Source organism: Lutra lutra, chromosome 1 (assembly GCF_902655055.1).
Source record: "Lutra lutra chromosome 1, mLutLut1.2, whole genome shotgun sequence".
Taxonomy (NCBI): domain Eukaryota; kingdom Metazoa; phylum Chordata; class Mammalia; order Carnivora; family Mustelidae; genus Lutra; species Lutra lutra.
Genome location: NC_062278.1, coordinates 202,045,380 through 202,071,710, shown reverse-complemented (window position 1 = coordinate 202,071,710; position 26,331 = coordinate 202,045,380). Strand labels below are relative to the sequence as shown.

At 40.2% G+C, this 26,331-nt stretch overlaps 1 protein-coding gene across 25 annotated transcripts in view; it reads right to left on the bottom strand.

The window, feature by feature from the left end:
• Positions 1-26,331, bottom strand: part of PBRM1 (polybromo 1) — a 131,262-nt gene that overhangs the window by 24,277 nt on the left and 80,654 nt on the right. For 20 of the 25 annotated variants that reach the window (XM_047692109.1, XM_047692064.1, XM_047692147.1 and 17 more), the window contains 5 exons: positions 24,097-24,282; positions 23,034-23,191; positions 21,921-22,184; positions 15,631-15,776; positions 12,656-12,813 (listed from right to left, as the gene is read on the bottom strand). In XM_047692109.1, the coding sequence (XP_047548065.1) occupies positions 12,656-12,813; positions 15,631-15,776; positions 21,921-22,184; positions 23,034-23,191; positions 24,097-24,282 (912 nt within the window). The remainder of the gene's footprint in view (positions 1-12,655; positions 12,814-15,630; positions 15,777-21,920; positions 22,185-23,033; positions 23,192-24,096; positions 24,283-26,331) is intronic. The other 5 variants (XM_047692071.1, XM_047692172.1, XM_047692210.1 and 2 more) reach the window with 1 other exon arrangement.

The window sequence follows — 26,331 nt, the reverse complement described above, 5'->3', positions numbered from 1 at the left end:
AGGAACACCACAGGGATGTCCACTACCACCACTGCTATTCAACAGAGTACTAGAAGTCCTAGCCTCAGCAATCAGACAACAAAAAGAAATAAAAGGCATCTGAATCAGCAAAGAACATGTCAAACTCTCTCTCTCTGCAAATGATAGGATACTTTATGTGGAAAACCCAAAAGACTCCACTCCAAAACTGCTAGGAATCAGGAATTCAGTAAAGTGTCAGGATGCAAAATCGATGCACAGAAATTAGTTGCATTTCTATACACCAGCAACAAGACAGAAGAAAGAGAAATTAAGAAGTTGATCCATTTACAACTGCACCCAAAACTGTAAGATACCTAGGAATAAATCTAACCAAAGAGGCAAAGAATCTGTACTCAGAAAACCACAGAATACTCATGAAAGAAACTGAGGAAGACACAAAGAAATGGAAAAACATTCCATGCTCATGGATTGAAAGAATAAATATTGTGAAAATGTGTACACGACCTAGAGCAATCTACACATTTAATGCAATCCCTATCAAAATACCATTAACTTTTTCCACAGAAATGGAATAAATAATCCTAAAATTTGTATGGAACCAGAAGAGAGCCCAAATAGCCAGAGGAATGTTGAAAAAGAAAAACCAAGCTGGTGGCATCACAATTCCAGACTTCAAGCTCTATTACAAAGCTGTCATCATCAAGACAGTATGGTACTCGCACAAAAACGGACACATAGATCAAGTGGAACAGAACAGAGAGCCCAGAAATGGACCTTCAACTCTATGGTCAACTAATCTTCAATAAAGCAGGAAAGAATGTCCAATGGAAAAAAGACAGTCTCTTCAACAAATGGTGTTGTGAAAATTGGATAACCACTTCAGAAGCATGAAACTGGAGCATTTCCTTTCACCACACACAAAAATAGACTCAAAATGGATGAAAGACCTAAATGTGAGACAGGAATCCATCAACATCCTTGAGGAGAACACAGGCAGCAACCTCTTTGACCTCAGCCACAGCAACTTCTTCCTGGATACATCACCAAAGACAAAGGAAACAAGGGCAAAAATAAACTATTGGGGCCTCATCAAGAGAAAAAACTTTTGCACAGCAAAGGAAACAGTCAACAAAACCAAAAGACAACTGACAGAACGGGAGAAGATATTTGCAAATGACCTATCAGATAAAGGGCTAGTATCCAAAAGTCTATAAAGAACTTAACAAATTCAACACTCAATAAAAAAATAAAAACAAAAACAAAAAACCAACAAATAATCCAGTCAGGAAATGGGCAGAAGACATGAACAGACATTTCTGCAAAGAAGACATCCAGATGGCCAACAGACACATGAAAAAATGCTCCACATCACTCGACATCAGGGAAATACAAATCAAAACCACAATGAGATACCACCTCACACCAGCCAGAATGGCTAAAATTAACAAGTCAGGAAACGACGGGTGCTGGCGAGGATGTGGAGAAAGGGGAACCCTCCTACACCGTTGGTGGGAATGCAAGCTGGTGCAACTTCAAAAAGTTGAAAATAGAGCAACCCTATGACCCAGCAATTGTGCTACTGAGTATTTACCCCAAAGATAACAAATATAGTGATCTGAAGGGGCATGTGCACCCCAGTGTTTATAGTAGCAATGTGCATAATAACCGAACTATGGAAAGAGCCTAGATGCCCACTGACAGATGAATGGATAAAGAAGATGAGATACACACACACACACACACACACACACACACAGAGGAATATTATGCAGCCATAATATAATGTATAATAATACATTATATGTTAATAAAAAATAAATTAAAAAAAGCAAATGGTTAAAATGCTGTATCTTATATTATGTATTTAACAATAAAAAACGGTAGCATGTTGTTTACAGTTTTACACCTAAATTTTGTTGTAAAATAACGTATCTTGAGGATCACTGCTGGTATTAACACATTGTGTTTATTGAAACTAGTTCCCTTTTGATGGATATTTAGGTTGTTTCCAATTTTTTGCTCTCCCACTAAAACAGAACAATGCTGATATAAACAATTTAAGACATCTATCAATTTGTATATGTGTGAGTCTATGTGAGGTATAAATTTCTAGAAGTATAAAAGCTGGGTCAAGGGTATGTATGTACACTTTAATTTTTATTATAGGTATCATCAAATTATCTTCCATAGAGGTTGTGTTCATTCATGAATCCACAACAAAGTAGACAAATGACACTTCCCTATGTTCTTGTCAGCCAGTAACATTGGAATCTTTGACAATTTTATAGGTAATTAAAAAAAGAACAGAACATGTGGGTACTTTTAACTTGTATCTCTCTAATGGTTGAGGTCAGGCATATTTTCATTTAAGAACCACTAGTAGGGACGCCTGGGTGGCTCAGTGGGTTAAAGCCTCTGCCTTCAGCTCAGGTCATGATCCCAGGGTCCTGGAATCGAGCCCCTCGTTGGGCCCTCTGCTCAGCAGGGAGCCTGCTTCCTCCTCTCTCTCTATGCCTGCCTCTCTGCCTACTTGTGATCTCTGTCAAATAAATAAATAAAATCTTTAAAAAAAAAGAACCACTAGTAACTACTGTCTGCTTATCCTTTGCCTATTTTTCTGTTCGATATTGAGCTTTTCTAACTGCTTTATAGAGGCTCCTCATATATGAAATGTGATCCATGATACACATTTCAAATATTTTCCCAAAGTTATCATTTATCTTTGTTTCCGCCAGTTTTGGTTATGCACACATTTTCAACTTTTACAGCTGAATGTATCTGTCTTTTCCTGTATGGATTCTAGGTTTTATGTCAAAGGTTATCAAAACTTCTTTCCCATAATTTCTTTTGGTATCTTTGCAGATTCATTTTGTTTGTTTAAATCTATAATTTATCTGGGAATTTATTCTGAAATTGATGTGAGGCAGGAATACAATCTTATTTCTTTCCAAATGTCTACGCTGTTTCCAAATACCACTTAGAGAAAAATCCATCTTTTCCCACTTATCTACGATGCCACTTTTATCATGTTAGTTTATCCTTGGGTCTACAGCTAAACTTTCTATTCTATTCAAATAATCTGTTTACTGATATATTATATAAATAATTTAATTATTTTTAAAATTATTTAAAGTAAGCTCCATGCCCGATGGAGGCCTAAACTCATGACCCTAAAGTCAAGAATCCCACACTCTACCGACTGAGCCAGCTAGGCACCCCAAATAACTTTAGTTATTATTAAGTTATAATGTTTTAATATCTGGTAAGGACAGACCCTTACCCCTACCATGCTTTTCAGAATTTTCCTGATCTTTGTTTCTGATACTATTTTTTTTTAATTTTTTAATTTTTTAATAAACATATAATGTATTTTTAGCCCCAGGGGTATAGGTCTGTGAATCGCCAGGTTTACACACTTCACTGAACTCACCACAGCACACCCCCCACAATGTCCATAACCCCACCACCCTCTCCCGACCCCCTTCCCCCCAGCCACCCTCAGTTTGTTCTGTGAGATTAATAGTCTCTTATGGTTTGTCTCCCTCCTGATCCCATCTTGTTTCACTTATTCTTTTCCTACCCTCCAAGGCCCCCACGTTGCATCTCCATTTCCTCATATCAGGGAGATCATATGACGGTTGTCTTTCTCCGATTGACTTATTTCGCTAAGCATAATACCCTCTAGTTCCATCCACATCGTAGCAAATGGCAAGATTTCATTTCTTTTGATGGCTGCATAGTATTCCATTGTATATATATACCACATCTTCTTTATCCATTCATCTGTTGATGGACATCTAGATTCTTTCCATAGTTTGGCTATTGTGGACATTGCTGCTATAAACATTCGGGTGCATGTGCTCCTTCAGATCACTATATTTGTTATCTTTGGGGTAAATACTCAGTGGAGCAATTGCTGTGTCATAAGGTAGCTCTATTTTCAATTTTCTGAGGAACCTCCATCCTGTTTTCCAGAGTGGTTTCACCAGCTTGCATCCCCACCAACAGTGTAGGAGGGTTCCCCTTTCTCCACATCCTCACCAGCATCTGTTATTTCCTGACTTGTTAATTTTAGCCATTCTGACTGGTGTGAGGTGATATCTCATTGTGGTTTTGATTTGTATTTCCCTGATGTCGAGTGATGTGGAGCATTTTTTCATGTGTCTGTTGGCCATCTGGATGTCTTTGCAGAAATGTCTGTTCATGTCCTCTGCCCATTTCTTGATTGGATTATTTGTTCTTTGGGTGTTGAGTTTGCTAAGCTCTTTATAGATTTTGGATACTAGCCCTTTATCTGATATGTCGTTTGCAAGTATCTTCTCCCATTCTGTCAGTTGTCTTTTGGTTTTGTTAATTGTTTCCTTTGCTGTGCAAAAGCTTTTGATCTTGATGAAGTCCCCGTAGTTCATTTTTGCCCGTGGCGATATTCCTAGGAACATCTGGGTTTTCCACATACAGTATCATATCATCTGCGAAGAGTGATAGTTTGACTTCTTCTTTGCCGATTTGGATGCCTTTAATTTCTTTCTGTTGTCTGTCCCTGACACTATTTTAAAAATCAGTTTAAGTCCCAACTTCTTCACAAGAAAATTCCTATTGGTACATCTTGTAGGATCACATTAAAGAGTAACTTAGGGAGAATGAAATCTCTATGATGTTGTGACTTCTTATTCAAGTACATAGTATGCTTTTCAGTTTGTTCAAGCATTCCTTTTTAAATGCATCAAGAGTGGCACACCCGGGTGGTGAAGTCCATTAAGCATCTGCCTTGGGCCCCAGTCATGATCCCAGAGTTCTGGGATCAAGACCCACATCCGGCTCTTTGCTCAGTGGAGAGCCTGCTTTTTCCTCTTCCTCTGCCTGTCCCTCCCTTTCCTTATGCTCTCTTTCCCTCTGACAAATGAATAAATAAAAATCTTTAAAAAAATGCATTAAGAGGAGCAGTTAAAAACTTTCATTATACAGGTGGGGCACATACCTTGTTAAATTTATCCCAAGGTATTTTATCTTCTTATTAATTATTAAAAAAATTTTTAAGTGCTTTTTATTTAAGTGATCTTCACATACAATGTGGAGCTCAAACTCACGACCCCAAGATCAAGAGGCAGATGTTCTACTGAGCCAGCCAGGTGCCCCATTATTGAATCTCTTAAGGCAGTTGCTGTATTATCCATGTTGTACTCAGCCATCTCACTTCTCTTATTGTGTGAAGTAATTCCAAGCTGATCTTCCTGAATTATCACATTCTTAACTTCCTCAGTGTAGACTTTGTTTCTTACTTCTACCCATGCTGACTAGTACTTCCACAACACGATTAAATAAGAGGGATATGGGCACCCCTCATTTTACTCTCAACCTTAACAGGAGTGTTCATAGTTAATAACTTGTTAAACATTAACATGCAAAACACCTAAAACATGTAAAAACAGGTCAGAAACATTTCAGAAGCTTAAAACAGCTGTGATTACTATCACTGCCTTAGATTTACACACAAGAACTTGACTTACACAATCTGAAGGCTTTTCAATTCAGAGAAGGCATAGTGACCATTTTCCATAATTCACAGAAGGAAAAATAGAGATTTGGAAAAGGTAAAAATTATGCTCACAGCTAACGAGTAAAACTGACTAATAGCCCTGGAATGGATGTGGTCTCTCTGTGTCCTGACCTGGGGTTCCTACCAGGCCCTGACAAAACATGGAAAGACATCCTGGCTTTTAGGCCCAGGAAACTTCACTTAATAAAGCATACAAAACTTACAAAAACCTGCTGGACTCTGACTGGAACTATAATGAACTGATATACCAAATATGGGGAGAAGTAACTTCTTTAAAATACTGAGTTTTCCAGCTATAAACACAATGAATCACTTCATTTATTTAGGCATTCTTTAATTCCTTTCAATCATTTTCTCATAGGGTGTTATTTTTTTCCCCTAAGTAGGCGCCACACCCAGTGTGGAACCCAAAGCGGGGCTTGAACTCATGACCCTGAGATCAAGACCTGAGCTGAGATCAAAAGTCAGACGTTTTATTGACTGAGCCATTCAGGCACCCTGACTCACATGGTTTTTTGCAGTGTGTCTGTGTGTGTGTATGTGTGTATGTGTGTACAGGAGTCTTATACATCTTTTTTAAAGATTTATTCCCAGGTATTTAAGGTAAACTGCATGTTTTTAAAATTCAACTTTCTAACTGCTCTTTGATGATAAATAAAAATATAGATAATCTTGATATTTCCATTTATTAATTCTAATAAAAAATTCTATTATGAAGAAAACAGAACCAGCAAATAAATTAGGAATTGGCATGTTTCAGGAACCTAGGTTCCTGGGAATTTTGCAATCCAAGTGCCCAAGGATGGAGGCAGTTTCTGTCAGGTGTGGCCATGTTCATTCCCAAAAGCAAGTTCTCTGTGGCTGTTTAATTACCATATAAGTTACTGAAGGCAATCAACAAAAATCATATGTATAACAGCAAAACAGGACTAAGTGAAATATGCCCCCACCAGGTCTATAAAAATGTTATACCTCACCTAATTATCTTTAAAACTTTTGTTCCAGGGAGACAAAGGTGAGATTTACATTCAACACTGTGTACAGTTAACACAATAAAATTATAAATCTTCTAAAGCTTAAATACCTTAAATTGTTGCTCTCTACAGAAACAAATTAGTTTAAAAAAAAGTCTGCCGGGACACCTGGGTGGCTCAGTTGGTTAAGCGGCTGCCTTCGGCTCAGGTCATGGTCCCAGCGTCTTGGGATCGAGTCCCGCATCGGGCTCCTTGCTCTGCAGGGATCCTGCTTCTCCCTCTGACACTCTGTCTGCCTGTGCTCTCTCTCTCTCTGACAAATAAATAAATAAAATCTTAAAAAAAAAAAAAAAAGTCTGCCTCCTTGCATGTGAAAGTCAATATAAAACGTAACCAAAAAACCCACATTTTCTTCCTAAGGGGTGGATACTGAAATGTACAAGCTGGGCTGAAATTCCCTTTTGTGACCACTAGATGCATTTCCCTTTGGGGTTTACCTCAAGAGAAAGTAACCATGCATCTCACTGTATGGCTGGTATCCTGCCTAATAATACTGGCACCTCTTTTCACTCTCCACAGTGTTCCAGCTGGCTGTAAACCAAGAATCCAAACACCAGGACAGAAGCAGAAGCGAGAAGACCTAGGCTTTATTTTTGGCCAATGTAGTAGACAGTAACTTCACTTTTCTGAGAATAACAGCCCCTTTTGTACAGGGTCATGGTGAAAAATAAAGATGATCCTGGATATGTAGTTTATAAACTACAGAGTGCAACACATTTTAATAGGTGCCTATAAAAAGGATGGTGTTGGTGAAAATGGTCAAGGAGGGGGATCCAAGGGCCATTCTCTCACAGAAACAATGAGGAAAGCCACCAGAAACTGTCAGAATCAACATTATCAGAACTCTGGGAAACAGCCAAACAACTACATGAATGCTTAATCAAGAAAAAAAGTGTCTGCAAGTAAGCAGGAGAGCTTTGTGGCATTTTAACTTACTCTTGCCTCATCCCCCTCACTCTCCTCTGGCTCAGCAGCAGTCAGGAAGATGGCAGCCCACACCCCTGGTGTGAGTTTCTGGTGCTAGAAGGAGCAGAGCATTCTCCAAAGAATTTGGTTGCCTGTTTTGACCAACATGGGTGGCTTCCTGAGGGACTAACACAAAGGGTTTGCCATTATTTCACTTAACTTGGAATCTCATGGCAGAGAAGTGGCTATGGTACTTCTGTTGAAAACATCTAAAGGCAAATGAACCAGATGGTGCCAGTTGGAACAAAGGTTATCAGTTGGGGCAAATAGTACAAATGTGAAAAAGCCTGGCAGAAAAAGCTGGGCAGTGAGATACTTTGGGGAATGAATAAGAGTTCTGAAAAGCTTCCACATATCCGGGGGAATCTAGAAAGCCACACACGTGCCATGGGCAGGATGCGTGCTCAGAAAAGACCCAAAAGCCCTAAACTCTCACCTCTGGCTGACCGTCAAGCCCTGTGCAAGCGGGACGCAAAGGCAAAGGCAGAGTTGTAAACTTCAGGCTGAGGGATGAAAGTGTCTTCCAACACAGACACAGCCTCAAGCTGCAGAGACTGGGAACTTTTTTGTTTGTTTAATCCAAGCATTTAAGAAAATTTCTATTAAATCATTAGCTGACCATTAAGCTAACAGAACAGAGACTTCAGTGACCACACACAATAGCAAAAACAGTTTAAATGAGCAACTATGACCCGTAGTAAGCTGTAACAATAAAGCCTGAGGAAAGGGGAGAATCTGGTTTCCAGAGGTATCACAGTATGATATTCAAAATACCCAGTTTTCATAAAAAATTACGAGGCCATGCAAAGAAATAAGAAAGTACGGTCCATTCACAAGATAAAAAGAAATGAACAGAAACCATCCCAGAGAAAGCCCAGACACTGGACTTAAGAGGCAGACACTTTATAGCAACTGTCTTAAATATGCTCAGAGAGCTAAAGCGAACTATGGACAAAGAACCAAAGGAAATCAGAATGCTGATTCACCAAATAGAAATTATCAAGAACGAGACAGGAACTGGAATGCCTAAAAAGAAACGCTGGAGCTGAAGGGTGCCTGGGTGGCACAGTCAGTTAAGTGTCTGCCTTCGGCTCAGGTCATGATCCCAGGGTCCTAGGGTGGAGTCCCCATGGGGCTCCCTGCTCAGTGGGGAGCCTGCTTCTCCCTTTCTCTCTGCCCCTCCCCCCATGCTTGTGTGTACTCTCTCTCTCTCTCTCTCTCTCTCTCTCACAGATGAATAAAATCTTAAAAAAAAAAAAAAGAAAAAACGTCACGGGAGCTGAAAAGTGTTAACAACTGAAATGAAAAATTAGAAGATTCTAACAGCAGAAGAATCTGTGAACTCAAAGATAAGCCAACTGAGATGATCAGTCTGAGGAACAGAAAGAAGAAAGAATAAAGAAACATGAGCAGTCTATGAGACCTGTGACACATCATTAAGCAAACCATCATAGGCTTAATGGGAATCTCAGAGGGAGGAAAGAGAAAGGAGAAGAAAGACTATGTAAAGACAAAAACTCCTCAAATTTGATGGAAGGCATGACAGAAAAAACTGTCAATGGAGAATTCTATATATAGCAAAAGTACTTTCAAAAGTAGAGGAATTAAGACACCTTTAGATAAACAAAAGACAAAGGAGTTTGTTGTTAGTTGACCTGTTCTACAAGAAATTTTAAGGGAGTCCTTTAGGCTGAAATGAAAGGATATCAGATAATGATGTGAAGCCATACAAAGAAATAAAAAACACCAAAAAGGTAACCACATATGTAAATATGAAAGCCAATATTGTATTTCCAGTTTCTAATTCTCCTTTTTCCCTCCTGTAAGATTTTAAAGACAAATGCATAAAGTGGTAATTAGAAATTCCTGCCAATGGGCACACACAGTATAAAGACTTAATTTCTGACAATTAGACAAGCAGGAGGGATGGTGCTGTACAGGAGCAGGGTTTAATATACAACAGAAGCTCAGGCAGGGCTCCTGGGTGGCTCAGGTGGTTGAGCGATTGCCTTTGGCTCAGGTCATGATCTTAGAGTCCGAGGACTGAGTTCTGTGTAGGGCTCCCTGCTCAGCAGGGAGTTTGCTTCTCCCTCTGACACCCACCCCCCATGCTCGCTCTCTATTCTTTCTCTTTCAAATAAATAAATAAAATCTTAAAAAAAAAAAAAAAAGCTGAGGCAGTATTAATTCAATTGATTCTAGATTTAAGATGTAATTCCCAGGGTAACCACTTAGAAAAAAAGCAATAAACAATATGGTTACCCTAACAAAGGAGACTTCAGTCTCACCTTTGCTATCTGCCTTGAGTCTTCTGGCTGGGTTTACCCTAGGAAGCAAGGTCTTTGAGCACTTCTTTAGTCTGGATCATGAGTTAAAAGGAGGACAGACTCTGCTACAGAAACTCAAGAAGGACTTAATAAGCGCACTAGCCTTTGCTCCCTCTCCCCCCACGGTGCCCCAGGTTATGAAGAGGAAAACGTGTTTAACTATCAGAAATACCCAATTCTGAAAAAACTCAAAACACCGAAACAATGTAGGTAAACTTAGTGATCAAATAAGGTCTAAGTGTAAAACACTTATTTCCTCTTGGCCGTAAGCATGGTGGCTGCTTCTTTATAACCATGTGTAATCATTATAAAGCTTTAACCTAGAAACCTTTTGGAAAACTATTCCAAAAGATGGGAAGAGGAGCTGGTTTGCAAGTAGGCTGCAGCACTAATTCAGGGCAAGAAGGAACACGACACTGAAGACGATGGCAGTCGGAAGCGCACACATGCACCTGAGAAGCAGAGCGCACACGAGCACTCAGAAGGACAGCTGAACAGAAACCGTGACGCGAGCCCTGCACATTTCTGAATCAGCAACAATAACATTGCTAGGGTTAAGAGTCCAAAGGAGATTGCAGAGGTCTTTTAACTCCTCCCCCTGCTTCCTACCTCACTCTTACATATGCTTCATACTCCGTGCACAGAGATTCCTCCAGTGCACGTGCTGGCTCACACTGCTCTCCGCTCACAACCAGGACTTCCTATCTGCTCCGAACTCACTCTCAGCACAGTCTAGTAGCCCTACCATTTCTGCATGTGCAGCAACACCCTCCTGTTCTGCCCCGGCCACCAGCTTTTCCCTGTGTCTCAAACAGGCCCAGATACTATGCTTTAAGGGCTTTGCATTTCACATTTGCTGTGCCTAAAAGGAGTAAAATCTCAGATGCGGTCATACCTTGGGGATACCGCAGGAACAGTTCCTGATCACCTCAATAAAGGGAGTATCATGATAAAGCAAGTCAAATGATTTTTATAAAATTGTATATAAAAGTTATGTTTATACTATACTGTAGTCCATTAAGTGTGCAATAGCATTATGTCTAAAAAATATGCATACTACAATTAAAAAACACTTTATATTGCTAAAAAATGCTAACCATCTAAGCTTTCAGTAAGCTGCAATTTTTTTTTTTAAAGATTTTATTTATTTATTTGACAGAGAGAGAGAGATCACAAGTAAGCAGAGCAGCAGGCAGAGAGAGGGGGGAAGCAGGCTCCCTGCTGAGAAGAGAGCCCGATGCGGAGCTCAATCCCAGGACCCTGAGATCATGACCTGAGCCGAAGGCAGAGGCTTAACCCACTGAGCCACCCAGGCGCCCCCGCTGCAATTTTTTTTTTTAAATGAACTCTACATCCAACTGGGGCCTGAACTCAAAACCCTAAGATCAAGAGTCATATGCTCTACTGACTGAGCCAACCAGGTGTCCCATCTTTTTGCTGGTGGAGGGTCTTGTCTGGCCGATAATGGCTGCTAACTGATTAGGATGGTGGTTGCTGAACGTTGGAGGGGCTGTAGCAATTTCTTAAAATTAGAGTGAAGTTTGCAACGTCGATTGACTCTTCTTTTCACAAATGATTTCTCTGTAGCATATGATGCTGTTTGGAAAGCATTTTACCCATAGTTGAACTTCTTTCAAACTCGGGAGTCAATCTTCTCAAATCTTGCTGGTGCTTTAACAACTAATTTACGTGATTTTCAAAACCCTTTGTTGTCATTTTAACAGTCTTCACAACCAATTTTACCATGAGTAGATTCCTTATCAAGAAACCACCGTCTTGGGTGCCTAGGTGGCTCAGATGGTTAAAGCGTCTGCTCTCAGCTCAGGTCATGATCCCAGGGTCCTGGGACTGAGTCTTGCATCGGGCTCCCTGCTCTGAGGGGAGCCTGCTTTTCCCTCTGCCTCTCTCTCTCATGAATGAATGAATGAGTGAATAAATAAATAAAAATAAATATAAAAATAAATAAATAAAATCTTTGGAAAAAAAAAGGAAAAGAAACCACCGTTTTTGCTCATCAGTAAAAAGTAATTCCTCATCCATTAAAGTTTTATCATGAGAGTGTGGCATCTCAAATAATAATAAAGTCCGATGGGTGCCTGGGTGGCTCAGTGGGTTGAGCCTCTGCCTTTAGCTCAGGTCATGATCTCGGGGTCCTGGGATCGAGTCCTGCATTGGGCTCTCTGCTTGGTGGGGAGCCTGCTTCCCCCCCCTCCTGCCTACTTGTGATCTCTCTCTCTCTGTCAAATACATAAAATCTTTAAAAAAAATAAATAAAGTCTGAAATACTGTGAGAATTACCAAAATGTGACGTAGAGATATGAAGTGAGCAAATGCTGTTAGAGAAATGGCACCAACAGACTTGCTTTTTTACAGGGTTGCCACAAACCTTCAATTTGTGAAAAACAGCATTTTACTGCACCAAAGCAAAGTGCAATAAAACAAGGGCATGTCTGTGTTCAGATGGTTTTCTTTCTCACTGATTTCAGGGCTCTGCTAACGTCACCTATCAGAAAGGCTTCTGGAGACCACTAAAACAAGACCTCCCCTCAACATGACTCTCTGTCCTCTTCTCCTCTGCCTGATTCTCATTCATAGCTCTAATTACTACCTGATGTCCTATAGCCTTAATTTATTTACTGATTCCCCAACCTCTGCCCCATTGTTAAGTCTCTAAGAGGGCAGAGATTCTGGTCTATTGATTGCTGTATACCTGACACCTAGAACAGTGCCTAACACAGAAGTATTCAATCAGCTATTGTAGAATTAAATGAAAAGGCATAAATACATACCCAGGATACATGTCATGGGGCAGGTTTCTTCCAGATTACTCAGAAATACTTCTTTTTTGTAGAACATTTTTGTGGGCTCATGTTCCGTCTCTTCTGGGTGAATGAAGATGGGGCCATAAAAATATGCAGCTCCATCTCGGACCCATACCTTTTCAATTCTTGGGGGAAAAATGGAGAAATTCCATTAAAATAGAATTCTGACCGGTTTCACTCTTGAAGGATTAATCTATTAAAAATTCTCTTAACCAAAAACTTAATGATATTTACTACTTGGAGGAGTTTTGTAGACTATATATGATAGTTATATTATTATATGATATATTATTATATATTATTATATGATAATAAGACAATTTCCTTGACTTCCCCCATTCTGAGCACAGGAAAAGACACTTGGAAAGGGAGACACCATTGGCTATTCAACTGAGGGAAGAAACACACAATACCAAGGCATACGATTTAATAGTTTCAGCTAACCTCCAGGTTTTTTTTCCCCTGAAATGCTCATGATGAAAACAAAACTAAGCATCTGTCATTGGATTCATCAGCCGACGAAACACACAAACTATCCATATTTGGGGTCAGCTCACATGAGTCACAGATATTTAAGGCAATGGTTCATGACCTTTTTGAGTGTCAAGGTGTAACAGCCCTTCAACCATTGAGAGTCTGATGAGAGATATTATCTCCCTATACAAAAGTAAAAATGCACATCTGATTGCTAAGTGTTAGGTATTATACCACTCCTCACAACTGCTCCCAGCAAGCTGGGATTATTAATGTCCCTATTATCCTGTGGTTTCTTTTTTTTTTTTTTTTAATTTTTTAAATTTATTTGACAGACAGAGATCACAAGTAGGCAGAGAGGCAGACAGAGAGAGAGTGGGAAGCAGGCTCCCCGCTGAGCAGAGAGCCTGATGCAGGGCTCGATCCCAGGACCCTGGGATCATGACCTGAGCCGAAGGCAGAGGCTTTAACCCACTGAGCCACGCAGGTGCCCCTGTCCTGTGGTTTCTGACATGAAGAAACCTCCTCATCTCAGTTCATGGTAACTCCACCCTTTCAGTTCCTCAGGCCAACACACAGAAGTCACCCTTGACTCCTTTCTCTTTCTTGGACCCCACATCCCATTTATCAGGAATCCTATTAACTCCACATTTCACCACAGGATCTAACTACTGGCCTGAACCAGCAATCATGGTTGCCTGGGTTATTGCAACAGCCTCCTAGCAGATCTCCTTGCTTCTCTTTGACCCTTTGAGTCTACTCTCAAAAACCAGTAGGCAGAGCAATCCTGCTAAGAACTAATTCAGATGTCACACCTATGCTTAAAAGAATCCAATGGGGGCACCTGGGTGGCTCAGTCAGTTAAGCGTCTGCCTTCAGCTCAGGTCATGATCCCAGGGTCCTGGGATGGAGCCACACATCGGGCTCCATGATCAGTGGGGAGTCAGCTTTTCCCTCTGCCTCTCGGCCCACTCAGGCTCTCTAATACAAAAATAAAATCTTTAAAATAAATGAATGAATGAATCAATGAATCAATCCAATGGTACTCTCTTTAATTCAGTAAAAGCCCAAGTGCCGACAATGGTCTCTCAGGTCCACGTATATATGGCCCTCACTTCCTGTCTACTTTAACGTATGGCTCACTTGTCCAGCAACAAACTGTCCACATCTGGACAGGCCAGGCACACTTCTCTCTCAGGTCTTCATACTGGCTACTCACACTTCCTAGAAAGCTTTTTCCCTCAATATTCACATTACTCACTCCCTCAGTTTCTTCAAGTATTAGCTAAACTATCAGCTCTCAGTGAGGCCTATATACACCACCCTATTTAAACTTCTGTACCGGGGTGCCTGGGTGGCTTGGTGGGTTGAAGCCTCTGCCTTCAGCTCAGGTCGTGATCCCGGGGTCCTGGGATTGAGCCCCGCATCGGGCTCTCTGCTTGGCAGGGAGCCTGCTCCCCTTCCTCTCTCTGCCTGCCTCTCTGCCTACTAGTGGTCTCTGTCTGTCAAATGGATAAATAAAATCTTTAAAAAAAAAAAAAATTAAAAATAAACTTCTGTACCTCCTCAGTTTGACCATGCACTCCTGATTTCCCACACACTGATCTATTTTTTTCACAGAACATATCATGACCTAATGTTCTGTACCCTTTACTTATTGCAACATTTACTGTTTGTATTCCCGCTGCAACAAGGATCCATGGGACTAAGGATATTTGTTTTATTCACTAATGTATCCTCACAGCCTGGCAAATACTAGGTTTGTAATAAATGATTGCTGAATGAAGAAAAAATGGAATGAGGAAGTGAGCTTAGAGAAGTCAATCATTTACTTAAGGACATGCAGCTAGCAGAGCCGGAACTCACACCAAGACCCACCACTCTTAACCACTATCCTCTACTGCCCAGTCACATACCTGACTCCTTCGTTGCCATTTTACGCCACCCAACCACACTTGTATTCACTTACTTGTTCAGCAAATACTTGAGCCCTTACTATGTTTCATGCACCATGCTTGGAATAGTGAATACAAAGGTAAGCAAAGTACGGGGCCTCTATTCTCAGGGCATTTGCAGTCTGGTACGGAAATTCAACAGTAAAATAACCTGATATGCACTCTGAGAGTAATGGGGAGACCTAATCCAGTCTGCAGGGACAGGATAGCCCTCCTTAAGGAAGTACTATCTCGAAGTTAAGCTAAAGGAGTTCATCATGTGAGGTACACAGGGGGATTCCTGGGTTGAAAATTCAGTAAATGGTAGGAGAAAAAAAGAAAAATTCACAGGAAGGACTTAGAGAAGGAAGTGTGGCTAGAGACACACACACACGTGTGTGTGAGGAGGCTGGGGAAGTTACAGGATTGTCAAGGGGATGATGACAACGACTCTGACTTCATTCTAAAGAGTGATGAATTTCTACCCAAATCTCTCAGACCCAACTGCATCCTCCCTGCTTCAGTAACACCCACCTGCCCACTCGAGGGCGCACGAGGCCATGGGACTTGATGAAGACACAGTCGCCAACCTTTAGCCACATATCATTATAACGGAGCTGCTCAAAGTAGTGGCAACCTGGTTCGCCATTTGACATTTCCACAGGGACATCTTCTTTCTCCTGTGGTAAAGGAAACTGGTTAAAGATAGGCAGCTGACAATCAAGGATCAGACAGAGGAGGTTAAGAAAGGAAAGCTGACTTTCCTTCCTATTAACTTAAAAGAAAAAATAACCATAAACAGAAGTTTAGATGAAGATCAGAAACCAAGATTGGGATACTGAAACCAAACTAAGTCTTATTAAATACTGCATTTATTTTAAATTTACACTTAAGTCTTATAAAGTGTTACTTCAAGGGGCGCTTGAGTGGCTCAGTGGGTTAAGCCTCTACCTTTGGCTTAGATCATGATTTCAGGGTCCTGGGATCCAGCCCCGCATGGGGCTCCCTGCTCAGCAGGGAGCCTGCTTCCCCCTATCTCTCTGCCTGCCTCTCTGCCTGCTTGTGATCTCTCTCGCTGTCAAATAAAATAAAATAAAATCTTTAAAAAAAAAATGTTACTCTAGGATGCTTTTATCCTCCTCCCCCCACCCCGTTCCCACAGCCTTGCGGTGGGGGGCGGGGAGCACTGAAGAGGACATATCAGCATTCAGGAGCAGCCTCACTCACACACTGCTATGGAAGATAAGGAGTAAATTCTGCGCAAGGTGTACCTTCACTACATTTACGGAGCTCTCAATTTCTTTCTTTTTTTTTTTTTTAAGATTTTATTTATTTATTTGACAGAGAGAAATCACAAGTAAGCAGAGAGGCAGGCAGAGAGAGAGGAGGAAGCAGGCTCCCTGCTGAGCAGAAAGCCCGACGTGGGGCTCGAACCCAGGACCTGGGATCATGACCTGAGCCGAAGGCAGCGGCTTAACCCACTGAGCCACCCAGGCGCCCCCGGAGCTCTCAATTTCTTAGCATTAACAACTGATGGTTCTAAATGATAATTTAAAAAATTTTTTTAAATTATCATTGTTTTGATTTATCCTGGAATAGAAAGGAATAGTATAGCCTCTGTGACATAAACACATACACTCTTTTTCTGAATAAATTACAAGGTCTGTCACCTCTTGGCTGCTGTGACACTGGGCAAATTATTTGACCTCTTAGGTCACCTGTAAAATGAAGGCAGTGCAACCATCAGATGGGGCTGTTAGGAATCCCCAATGACACATTCCATAGTTAAGTACACAGAACAATGCCTGACTTATGAAAAGCACTTGAACACCCATTCGTTATTGCTGTTTTATCGTTTTGGCAAAAAAAAAAAAAAAAAAAAGAGAAAAGAAAACAAGAGTCTGGGTGGCTTAGTTGGTTAAGCGTCTGACTTTGGCTGAGGTCATGATTGATCTCAGGGTCCTGGGATGATGGAGCTCCGTGTTAGACTCTGTGCTCAGCGGGGAGTTTGCTTCTCTCTCTGCCTCTGTCCCTCCCCCCCACTCCTGAGAGCACTCTCAAATAAAAAGATATAAAAAAAAAAAAAGGAAAAAGTTCTGATGTGATGCAGAAAGCGGGCACAGCACGAGGTGTTTTAAACATATTAACTCCAAAACGTATAAAAGCTGAGGAAACTATAGAACCCCAATATTTTCCACTGCATCTTCCTGAGAATATGTGAAACTTCAAACTGAAAAAAAATCTCCTTCAGAAGGTCCAAGTGAGGGCGCCTGGGTGGCTCAGTGGGTTAAGCCGCTGCCTTCGGCTCGGGTCATGATCTCAGGGTCCTGGGATCGAGCCCCACATCGGGGTCTCTGCTCAGCAGGGAGCCTGCTTCTCTCTCTCTCTCTCTCTCTGCCTGCCTCTCTGTCTACTTGTGATCTCTCTCTGTCAAATAAATAAATAAAATCTTAAAAAAAAAAAAAAAAAGAAGGTCCAAGTGATTTGTTTTAATCTTTGTTATGACTTCAAATGTGACATATAAATGGTCTTCTTGGAAAATAATATATATAATGGATGAGAGGAACCTGCAGGAGTGGGGACTATGAAGTAGGCTCTGAAATTAAGAATAACTTTTTCTGGGTACCTGGGTGGCCCAGTCAGTTAAGCATCTGCCTTCAGCTCAGGTCATGGTCCTGGGGTCCTGGAATTGAGGCCCACATTGGGCTCCCTGCTCAGTGGAGAGACTGCTTTTCCCCTCCCTGACTCTCCTTACCTGTGCACTCTCTCTCTCTGTGTCAAATAATAAAATCTTGAAAAAAAAAAAAAAAAAACAAACTTTTTCTTTTAGGAATAGGTTCTATTCTGAAGTTCTTTTTTAAAAATTTTTAAAAGTAATCTCTCTGCTCTACCTGCTGAAAGTATTCTTTTAAAAAGTTCCAGGAATCAAAAAAAAAAAAAAAAAAAAAAGTTCCAGGAATGACTTGTTTTTGGCCAGGCAGTATTAAAATAAAGATGAGACAAAAGAAAAAAACAAAAACAAAAACGTGCACAGAGAGGACCCTGGAGACTTACAAATTCTAGTAAGAAATCTGTGTTAATTTCCATGTTGGCTTCCATTGGCATTTCTTACTCTTTCAAAATTAATGTCTCTATGATTCCCAACATATTGGTAAAGTGTAAAAAATATCATATTCTTTCCCAAGCTCCCTTTCTCTTGTAACACTGTTAGGACACTAAAATGGATTTCTTTTCTAAGACACAAAGAAGTCAATTTTTTCCAGTTTTTATATTGACAACTTAAAAGCTTTATCTTTTCGGGAGCCTGGGTGGCTCAGTGGGTTAAGCCTCTGTCTTTGGCTCGGGTCATGATCTCAGGGTCCTGGGATCAAGCCCCTCATCCGGCTCTCTGCTCAGTGGGGAGCCTGCTTCTCCCCCCGCCTGCCTGCCTCTCTGCCTACTTGTGAACTCTGACAAATAAATAAATTAAAAAAAAAAAAAATCTAAAAAAAAAAAAAAGGCTTTATCTTTTTTGATTATATAAAAGAAATGTATCTGTGGGCAACAATTCAAACATTAGAGCATGTAAAACTTAAAAGGCAATCTTCTGTGATCCAACCCCGGAGATAAAGACCCTGTTCAGCACACAGCAGTTCTCCACATTGCTTTTACAGTTGTGCATGTAAACATACAGTTTGAGTTGTTTTGAATAATAATGGAACCAGATCTCATTCTGCCACCTTTAGTTATGAGCATGTTCTTACCACATGACTTGGACAATCTTCTGTGTGCCATATATAGAGCTACCTCATTGTGCTTACTGGCTACAAAGTTTGCAAGCTATGGATGTCTGACACTTTACTCAACTCCTATTCATGGACATTTGGGTCTGACCAAGGGTTTTTGCTTTTACAAATAACACTGATGGTGCCCCTTGTGGAGAAGGCTTCGGTGCACCTGAGTACTGAGTTGGACCATATTCCCTAGTATCAAATGGATGCTGGGTCAAGGGGAATGCCACGGACGGGAGAGAAGTGTCCTGCCTCACACCCACAGCAGGTGTTATCAGCATCAGCAATCTTCAGAACTCTTGCCAACCTGTCAGGCTTTTATTTTTTTATTTTTATTTTTATTTTTTTTTAAGATTTTTATTTATTTATTTGACAGAGAGAGATCACAAGTAGACGGAGAGGCAGGCAGAGAGAGAGAGAGAGGGAAGCAGGCTCCCTGCTGAGCAGAGAGCCCGATGCGGGGCTCGATCCCAGGACGCTGAGATCATGACCTGAGCCGAAGGCAGCGGCTTAACCCACTGAGCCACCCAGGTGCCCCCCTGTCAGGCTTTTAAAAAGTATTAGATTAACACATTTTCTTACTTTTTTGGGGCTGTCTCCCCTCTATAAAATGATCTATTTAGTCCTTTGCCATTTTCCTAGTGTCACTTCTTTCCCAGATTTCTAAAAGCTTTTTGCATTAAAAAAATGGTTGTCCTGAAAACTTTTCCCTCACTTTAATGCCTCCTGGGTTTCATATCATGTATAGAAAGGACTCATTCCAACCTTATAAATGAAGAATATAGGTAAATAATAATAAATCTGCCTATGTTAGCAACTGGTACTGTTTCTTTCATTTTGCTTTTGGTTTTGGTATTATTACTTTTTGGAATATGACGTGAATGAGCGTTCAGATGGCTTCTTTTCTTTTTTTCTTTTTCAAATGGCTACCAGTTTTCCCAGTATCATTTGATTCCATCCTTTCCTGCTGATTTAAAATACTACCTTTATATACTGGATTTTAACTGTGAAAAGTCTATTCCTTCCACTGACTGGAATACCTCAATTTTTTATAAATACAAAATATACAGAGTCTCCTGGCTGGCTCAGCTGCAAGAGCATGCAATTCTCGATCTTGGGGTCATGAGTTCAAGCCTCATGTTTGGATACAGAGATTAGCTAAATAAAGAAAACTTTTATATATGGGTGCCGGGTGGCTCAGTGGGTTAAGCCTCTGCCTTTGGCTCCAGTCATGATCTTAGGGTCCTGGGATCGAGTCCCGCATCGGGCTCTCTGCTCAGCAGAGAGAAGGCAGGGAGCCTGCTTTTCCCCAACCCCTGCCTGCCTCTCTGCCTACTTGTGATATCTCTCTGTCAAATAAATAAATAAAATCTTTAAAAAGAAACAAAAAAAATATGTTTTGTTTTATATATATATAAAAACAGAATAACACCTGGCAAGGCAAAGCACTTTGATTACTATTTTCCTCCTTCTTTTCCTGGTGACTGCTGCATGAGAAAGCCAGAATAATTCTGTCAAATTCTTTTTTTTTCTTCCAAGATTTTATTTATTTGAGAGAGAGAGAGAGCAAGTGAGTGTGCATGAGTGGTGGGAAGGCGCAGGAAGGGAGGGAGAAGCAGATTCCCTGCTGAGCAGGAAGCCCAACACTCGATCCGAGGACCTGAGATCATGACCCTGAGCTGAAGTCAGACACTTAACCAACTGAGCCACCCAGACACCCCATTTCGTCAAGTTCTGAAAAAAATTTATCCAAGTCTTTTATGTCCGTGAGTAGACGGTTTCTCTTCCCGTAAGTTCCAAATATTCCTTTCAAGGTTATTTCTTAATGTATTTTGTTAAGGTGAATCAGTTATTTTCTTCTACATGATTTTCCAAATAGTTGCTAAAGTATATTCAACATTTTCACCTTTCTTTCAAAACTCTTGTGGATTATTGTTTTATGTAAGAAAGCTGTTGACTTGTATACGGATTTTGAAATCTCTATTTGTTGAATTGTTTTTCAAAACTAGCTAATTGCTCCCCCCATGATCTGCAAAAAGGTTTTGCCACTTAACTTGTCAATATTTTTACTATTTTTGTTTGTCTTCATTGGCTACTTTCAGAAAAATATAGATAATAGTAGAGCAAGCAGGCTTTAGTCATGAGAAACAAACATAACTTTAAAAAATAGCTTTGAGGAAATACCCGTCTAAAACTTAAATGAAGACAGTTACTATACTTTATCAAATAATTTCTCCTTTGATCTAATAATATAATGAAGTGTATTACTAAATTTTCCTAATTTTGACCAACTCCTGCATTTCTAGAATGAACTCCCACCTACTAGGTCATATTGTTCTTAAATAACTAACTTGGTTTCACTTATAAATAAAAATACACTTTCTCCAAGAATTTTCTGCATCAACATTCATCCGTTAGGCTCAATTGCAGCTTTTCTGTTTTAATTTTGTCAGGCTTTGGAATTAAGGTTATTCTGGTTTTGTAAAAAAAAACTGGGAAGTCTTCTTTGTTCTCCATGCTTTGAAATAATTTTAACAGTACTATATGTCTCTTAAAGGGTTAAAAGAATTCACCCATGGAATTATCTGACCTGAGTACTCTGATTAGCTCTCAGAACATTTTTGAAAAATTTCTTCTTGTTGTCCACTTATGTGTTACCCCTCTTCTTGATTCTTTAGTAATTTATAGTGTCCTAGAAAATTATTCATTTTATTCAGGCTTTCAAATTTATTAACAGAAATGTGTAAGTCTTTAAATTTCTTCCCCATTTGTATGTCTGAGCTTAACTGCCTTCTTTTTTTATTAGGATAGTTGACAGTGTATCTCATTGGACTTGTCCAAGGATCAGCACCTGGGTTTAGTTTTAAATTCTATTTTTCAATTCTACTGTTGTTTCCTAAGCATTAATTTCTGTCCTATAGCTCCCTTCTGTTTGGCTAAGGTTTTATGTTGTTACTCTTTTTCATTCCGCATTTGAATACTTTATTCATTTATTTTCTGGAATAGGTACTTTGAAATGCAAAATCGTTTTCTGTGTGGCTTTTAACTACATACCTTTTCCAAGTTAAAATTGTCTTCAGTTCGACTGTCCTCTGAGTTGTCTGTGTTCTTCTCGTCATCCCCTTTATCTGCATTTGCAAATACAGACGCCACTCGGACCACAGGCAAGGGCACATCCCGAGGGACAAACCTCACTGAACTGATGGGCATGGTCCACAGTTTAATTTTCTTAAAAGATTTGGTTTTGGCAGAATACCGTGATTCGCAGACAAAAACATCCTCATCTCGAAAGTTTTCTGGGCATAATTTGAAGTATTCCTGGGAGATATAAGAATAAGATTATTAGTTAGGTGAATGTTCTGGAAACCAGTCAACCAAAAAAACCAAAACCACACATCAATCAAGCAAACACTAACCTGTTAAGACTTTCTGACAGTTAACAACAAACAGTAAATGGTTAGCAATGTATAAGCCTCTCCCTGCTACAGAAGGGCCTTATTAAATATATACCCTTTATCTTACCAACTACCTTTTTGAAAATATATTAGCATTTCATACAGCTATAATGTTCCTAAAAGCTTTGGGCAGGGCTCAATGTGCCTGTATCAGATAAATACACAAAAGGTATACTTTATTACCTAAAAAGCACACTGACAATTTTTAATGATCTTTCAGAAATCGTCATCCTCAAAAATTAGCCTGGCAGTATAAAAAAATTTAAGCGAACTGCATACAGCTATACAGTGTAGGCAAGCAAAGGGTGGTATTTCATCATCATGATCAGATTAATTTCCTCCTAAATCTTTACACAATGGCATATAGACACAGCTTTAAAAAATTTCAAATTTTAGGGACGCCTGGGTGGCTCAGTTGGTTGAGCAGCTGCCTTCGGCTCAGGTCATGATCCCAGCGTCCTGGGATTGAGTCCCACATCGGGCTCCTTGCTTGGCAGCGAGCCTGCTTCTCCCTCTGCCTCTGCCTGCCACTCTGTCTGCCTGTGCTCATTCTCGCTTCTCTCTCTATGACAAATAAATAAATAAAATCTTAAAAAAAAAAAAATTTCAAATTTTAAAAGAAAGGGTCTGATTTATAAATACGACGTTTTTGTGTTTGTAAATTTTATTTTCATGGAATGATTTGTACTTTGGAGACTAAGGAGTTTCTTACCTTGACAAACATGACCACACATTTTCCTAGAATTTTACTAACGGGAACTTTATTATAATAGTCACTCTTAAAAACTTCTTTTTCTAGAAATTTCCGTGTAGCCAGATGGAATGTTTCATTTGGCCGATAAAACCAACAGCCATACAACCATTTTTCACCTCAAAACAAAAAGGGAGACAGAGAGGAAATTACCATTAATAGAAATCACACATTCTTGCAAAATGAGCAAAATCTCCATCCATTCTGCCATGGCCTGAACAATGTGCTTTTTAGGCCACAGTGTCTTAAAATCGTTATCTTGGAAGAAACGATACTCTCAAGTAATGAAGCATAACGAGGCCTAAAAAATGCTACGTTCCCCCTCATACTAAAGGATGTATAATATATAGGATGAAAAAGGCGGTGAGACCTGTCCTAGTCTGCTGGGGCCAGGACACACTCCAGACTGCGCTTTGGTAAGGACAGAGCATCCAAAGCATAGAAGGGATGCAGTGAGCACTCAGGAGAAGGAAGACAAAGGTATCTCATGAGGAGCAGCTGAGGGAACTGGACTGCCTCAGATCACGTTTCTGTCTGCTTCTGGCTTCATTAACTCCTATTTGTTCTCCCTGTTTTACGTGAAAGGCAACTGTTCTAGGACGCCTTTTTGAAATCAAATTCTAAGCCAAGACACATGTCACATTATAATAATTTCCTTTTTATTTGTGATTTGTACCGAAGTGGTTCTGCCAGGGGTAAAACACGAGCCTTTAGTTCTTGTGAGGCTCTGCCATCCCACAGTCTGGCTTACTGTGTGTTTTTAAGAAATAGCAGCAGTTGAGTGAATGAATCTCAACCTCACTTCAGGAAGCTGCATTTCCTTTGACTCAACTGTGCCACTCAGGAGAGTGCTAGATCCGACGTTTTTCACATAGCAGGTGCTTACTTCTATTTACCGATACAATGTAGAACGACTACTGTTGCAAGGCATAATTGTCTGAGTTACAATTTTCTTCCCTGAGGACCAAGGAGGAGTAAAACAGTCCCAGCTCACCAATCTGCCCTTTGATTTAAACGAACTTACCAGCAGAATCTTCCCAAAGCCTCTCAATGCAGACGATGTGTGGCTGCAGGCTGGCCTCTGCGGGCTCCACGTAGACGTAGTCTCCAACATGATACATGCTGTTCTTAAAGCTGCAGTCCTGGCTGTACATGCGGTGTAAGCCGGAGAGGCCTGTGGCGCCTGAGGAGTCTTCACTCTTTTCAGCTTCTTCGGTGAAAAAGACAAAAAGGTTCCCATTAATGGGATGTGGGGATCAGATGTAGGATTCAAACAACATGTACTAATATGTTTCATTCTTTCCTAGACCTTCAAGGGCAGGATTCAGGACAAACGGCATGATATCTGTATTCCCAAGAGCCTTTACACAAACTTGCCTTTTTGAGTTACAACCAACTGTCATTAATTTAAGTAAATGCACAAATAAACAAAGGACCTACACAATTAAAATAACCATGTTAATAATATATGCTCAGTGTGTCATTCTGGATGATAAAGAAAGGTATAAAGAAGAAAACAGCTTACCTGTAAATCATGCAGTCCTGGAAAAAATCTCATATGTACTTCCCTTCTATCAATGCCTCTGAAAATTTTTCCCCCAATAGTTATTATGTGGGTGTGTCAAAATGGAATCTTAGAGTTGAAAAAAATATGGAATATGTATATCATACAATATAATGTAAACTATGTATGTCTACACTGAAGATACACTGAACAGGGGCACCTGCCTGGCTTAGTCAGAAGAACATGTGACTCTTGATCCTGGGGTCATGAGTTCGAGGCACATTTTGGGGATAGAGAGTACTTAAAATAAATAAGTAAATAATAATAACAATGATAAAAAGATACACTGAGCAGTTCCCAAGATTAATGCTCTTCAATAAGACTTATTTTTGCTAAGTAATATTTTTTGATGGCTACTATGCAAGCCATCATTTGCAAATACCATAGGGTTTTTGGTTTTTTTTTCTTTTTTATATTTTATTTTTGAGTAATCTCTACAGTCAACATGGGGCTTGAATTCACAACCCCAAGATCGAGAGCGGCAAGCTCCATTGACTGAGCCAACCAGGAGACACCCCACTGTTTTGTGCTTTTGAGGATAAAGCTTTGCTCACAAAGCTTTATCCTTATGATAATTTCCTATAAATGCAAGAGCTGGAAATAAGCATTTTAAATGCTTTTTAAAAAAGATTTATTTACTTGACTAAGAGAGAGAGACAGTGAGAGAGAGAGAGCACCAAGCAAGGGGGAGAAGAGGGAGAGGAAGAAGCAGGCTCCCAGCTGAGCAGGGAGCCTGACAAGGACTCAATCCCGGGACCCCTGGATCATGACATGAGCTAAAGGCAGATGCTTAACTGACTGAGCCACCCAGGTGCCCCTTAAACGTTTTTTAAAATGCATATTCAAACCAACCCCAAAAGTCTATACCAATTTTAGTGCTTCACTGTCTGGCCACAAGCGTCTGTTTCTCCATTCTTGCTCCAACACTCCTATTATAATTCTTTAAAAATTATTTTATTTGAGAGAGAGGGAGCACAAGTGGGGGGAGGGGCAGAGGGTGAGGGAGAAACAGACGCCCTGCTGAGCAGGGAGCCTGATGTGGGGCTCAATCCCAAGATCCCAGGATCATGACCTAAGACAAAGACAGACATTTAACTGACTGAGCCACCTAGGTGGCCCCACATCATTTCTAAAAAGTTTTGCCAATTTTGGTGGAAAATGTTATCTAGTATTTGATTAGTCAAATGAATCCCTATAAGATACACAAGAGATTCACAAGATTCTTGAGATTATATACCAGCAGGAACATGGTGAACTGAATTGAAAGGTACAGAAACAGTACAAAATGAAAGAGTGTTAGTTAAACCCCCAAAATTCTAGAGACAGGAAACAGGCTGATAAAAGTGCTCACCTGCAAACATATGCTATCTTTCATGAAAAAAGATGATGCAGAGGGCAGAGTGCTGAGCCACAGAGGAATATTTCTAATGACTGCCCAGCTGGATTTCAAGATTGCTTGGAACTAATGACTCCTTCCATTTCTCCCTTTCTGAATGAGAATGTCTCTCATTATCCCATGCAATGTGCCGTCACTATGTAATAGGAGCAAAGAACTTGTTTTTTAGTTTCATAGGTCCACAGATGGGAGAGGAATTGTGTCCCAGGAGAGATCATACCCATCTATATACATTTAAATGATTTAGATAATAAGATTTAGGACTTTTGAGCACATAAAGCTGATAATATTTAGATGAG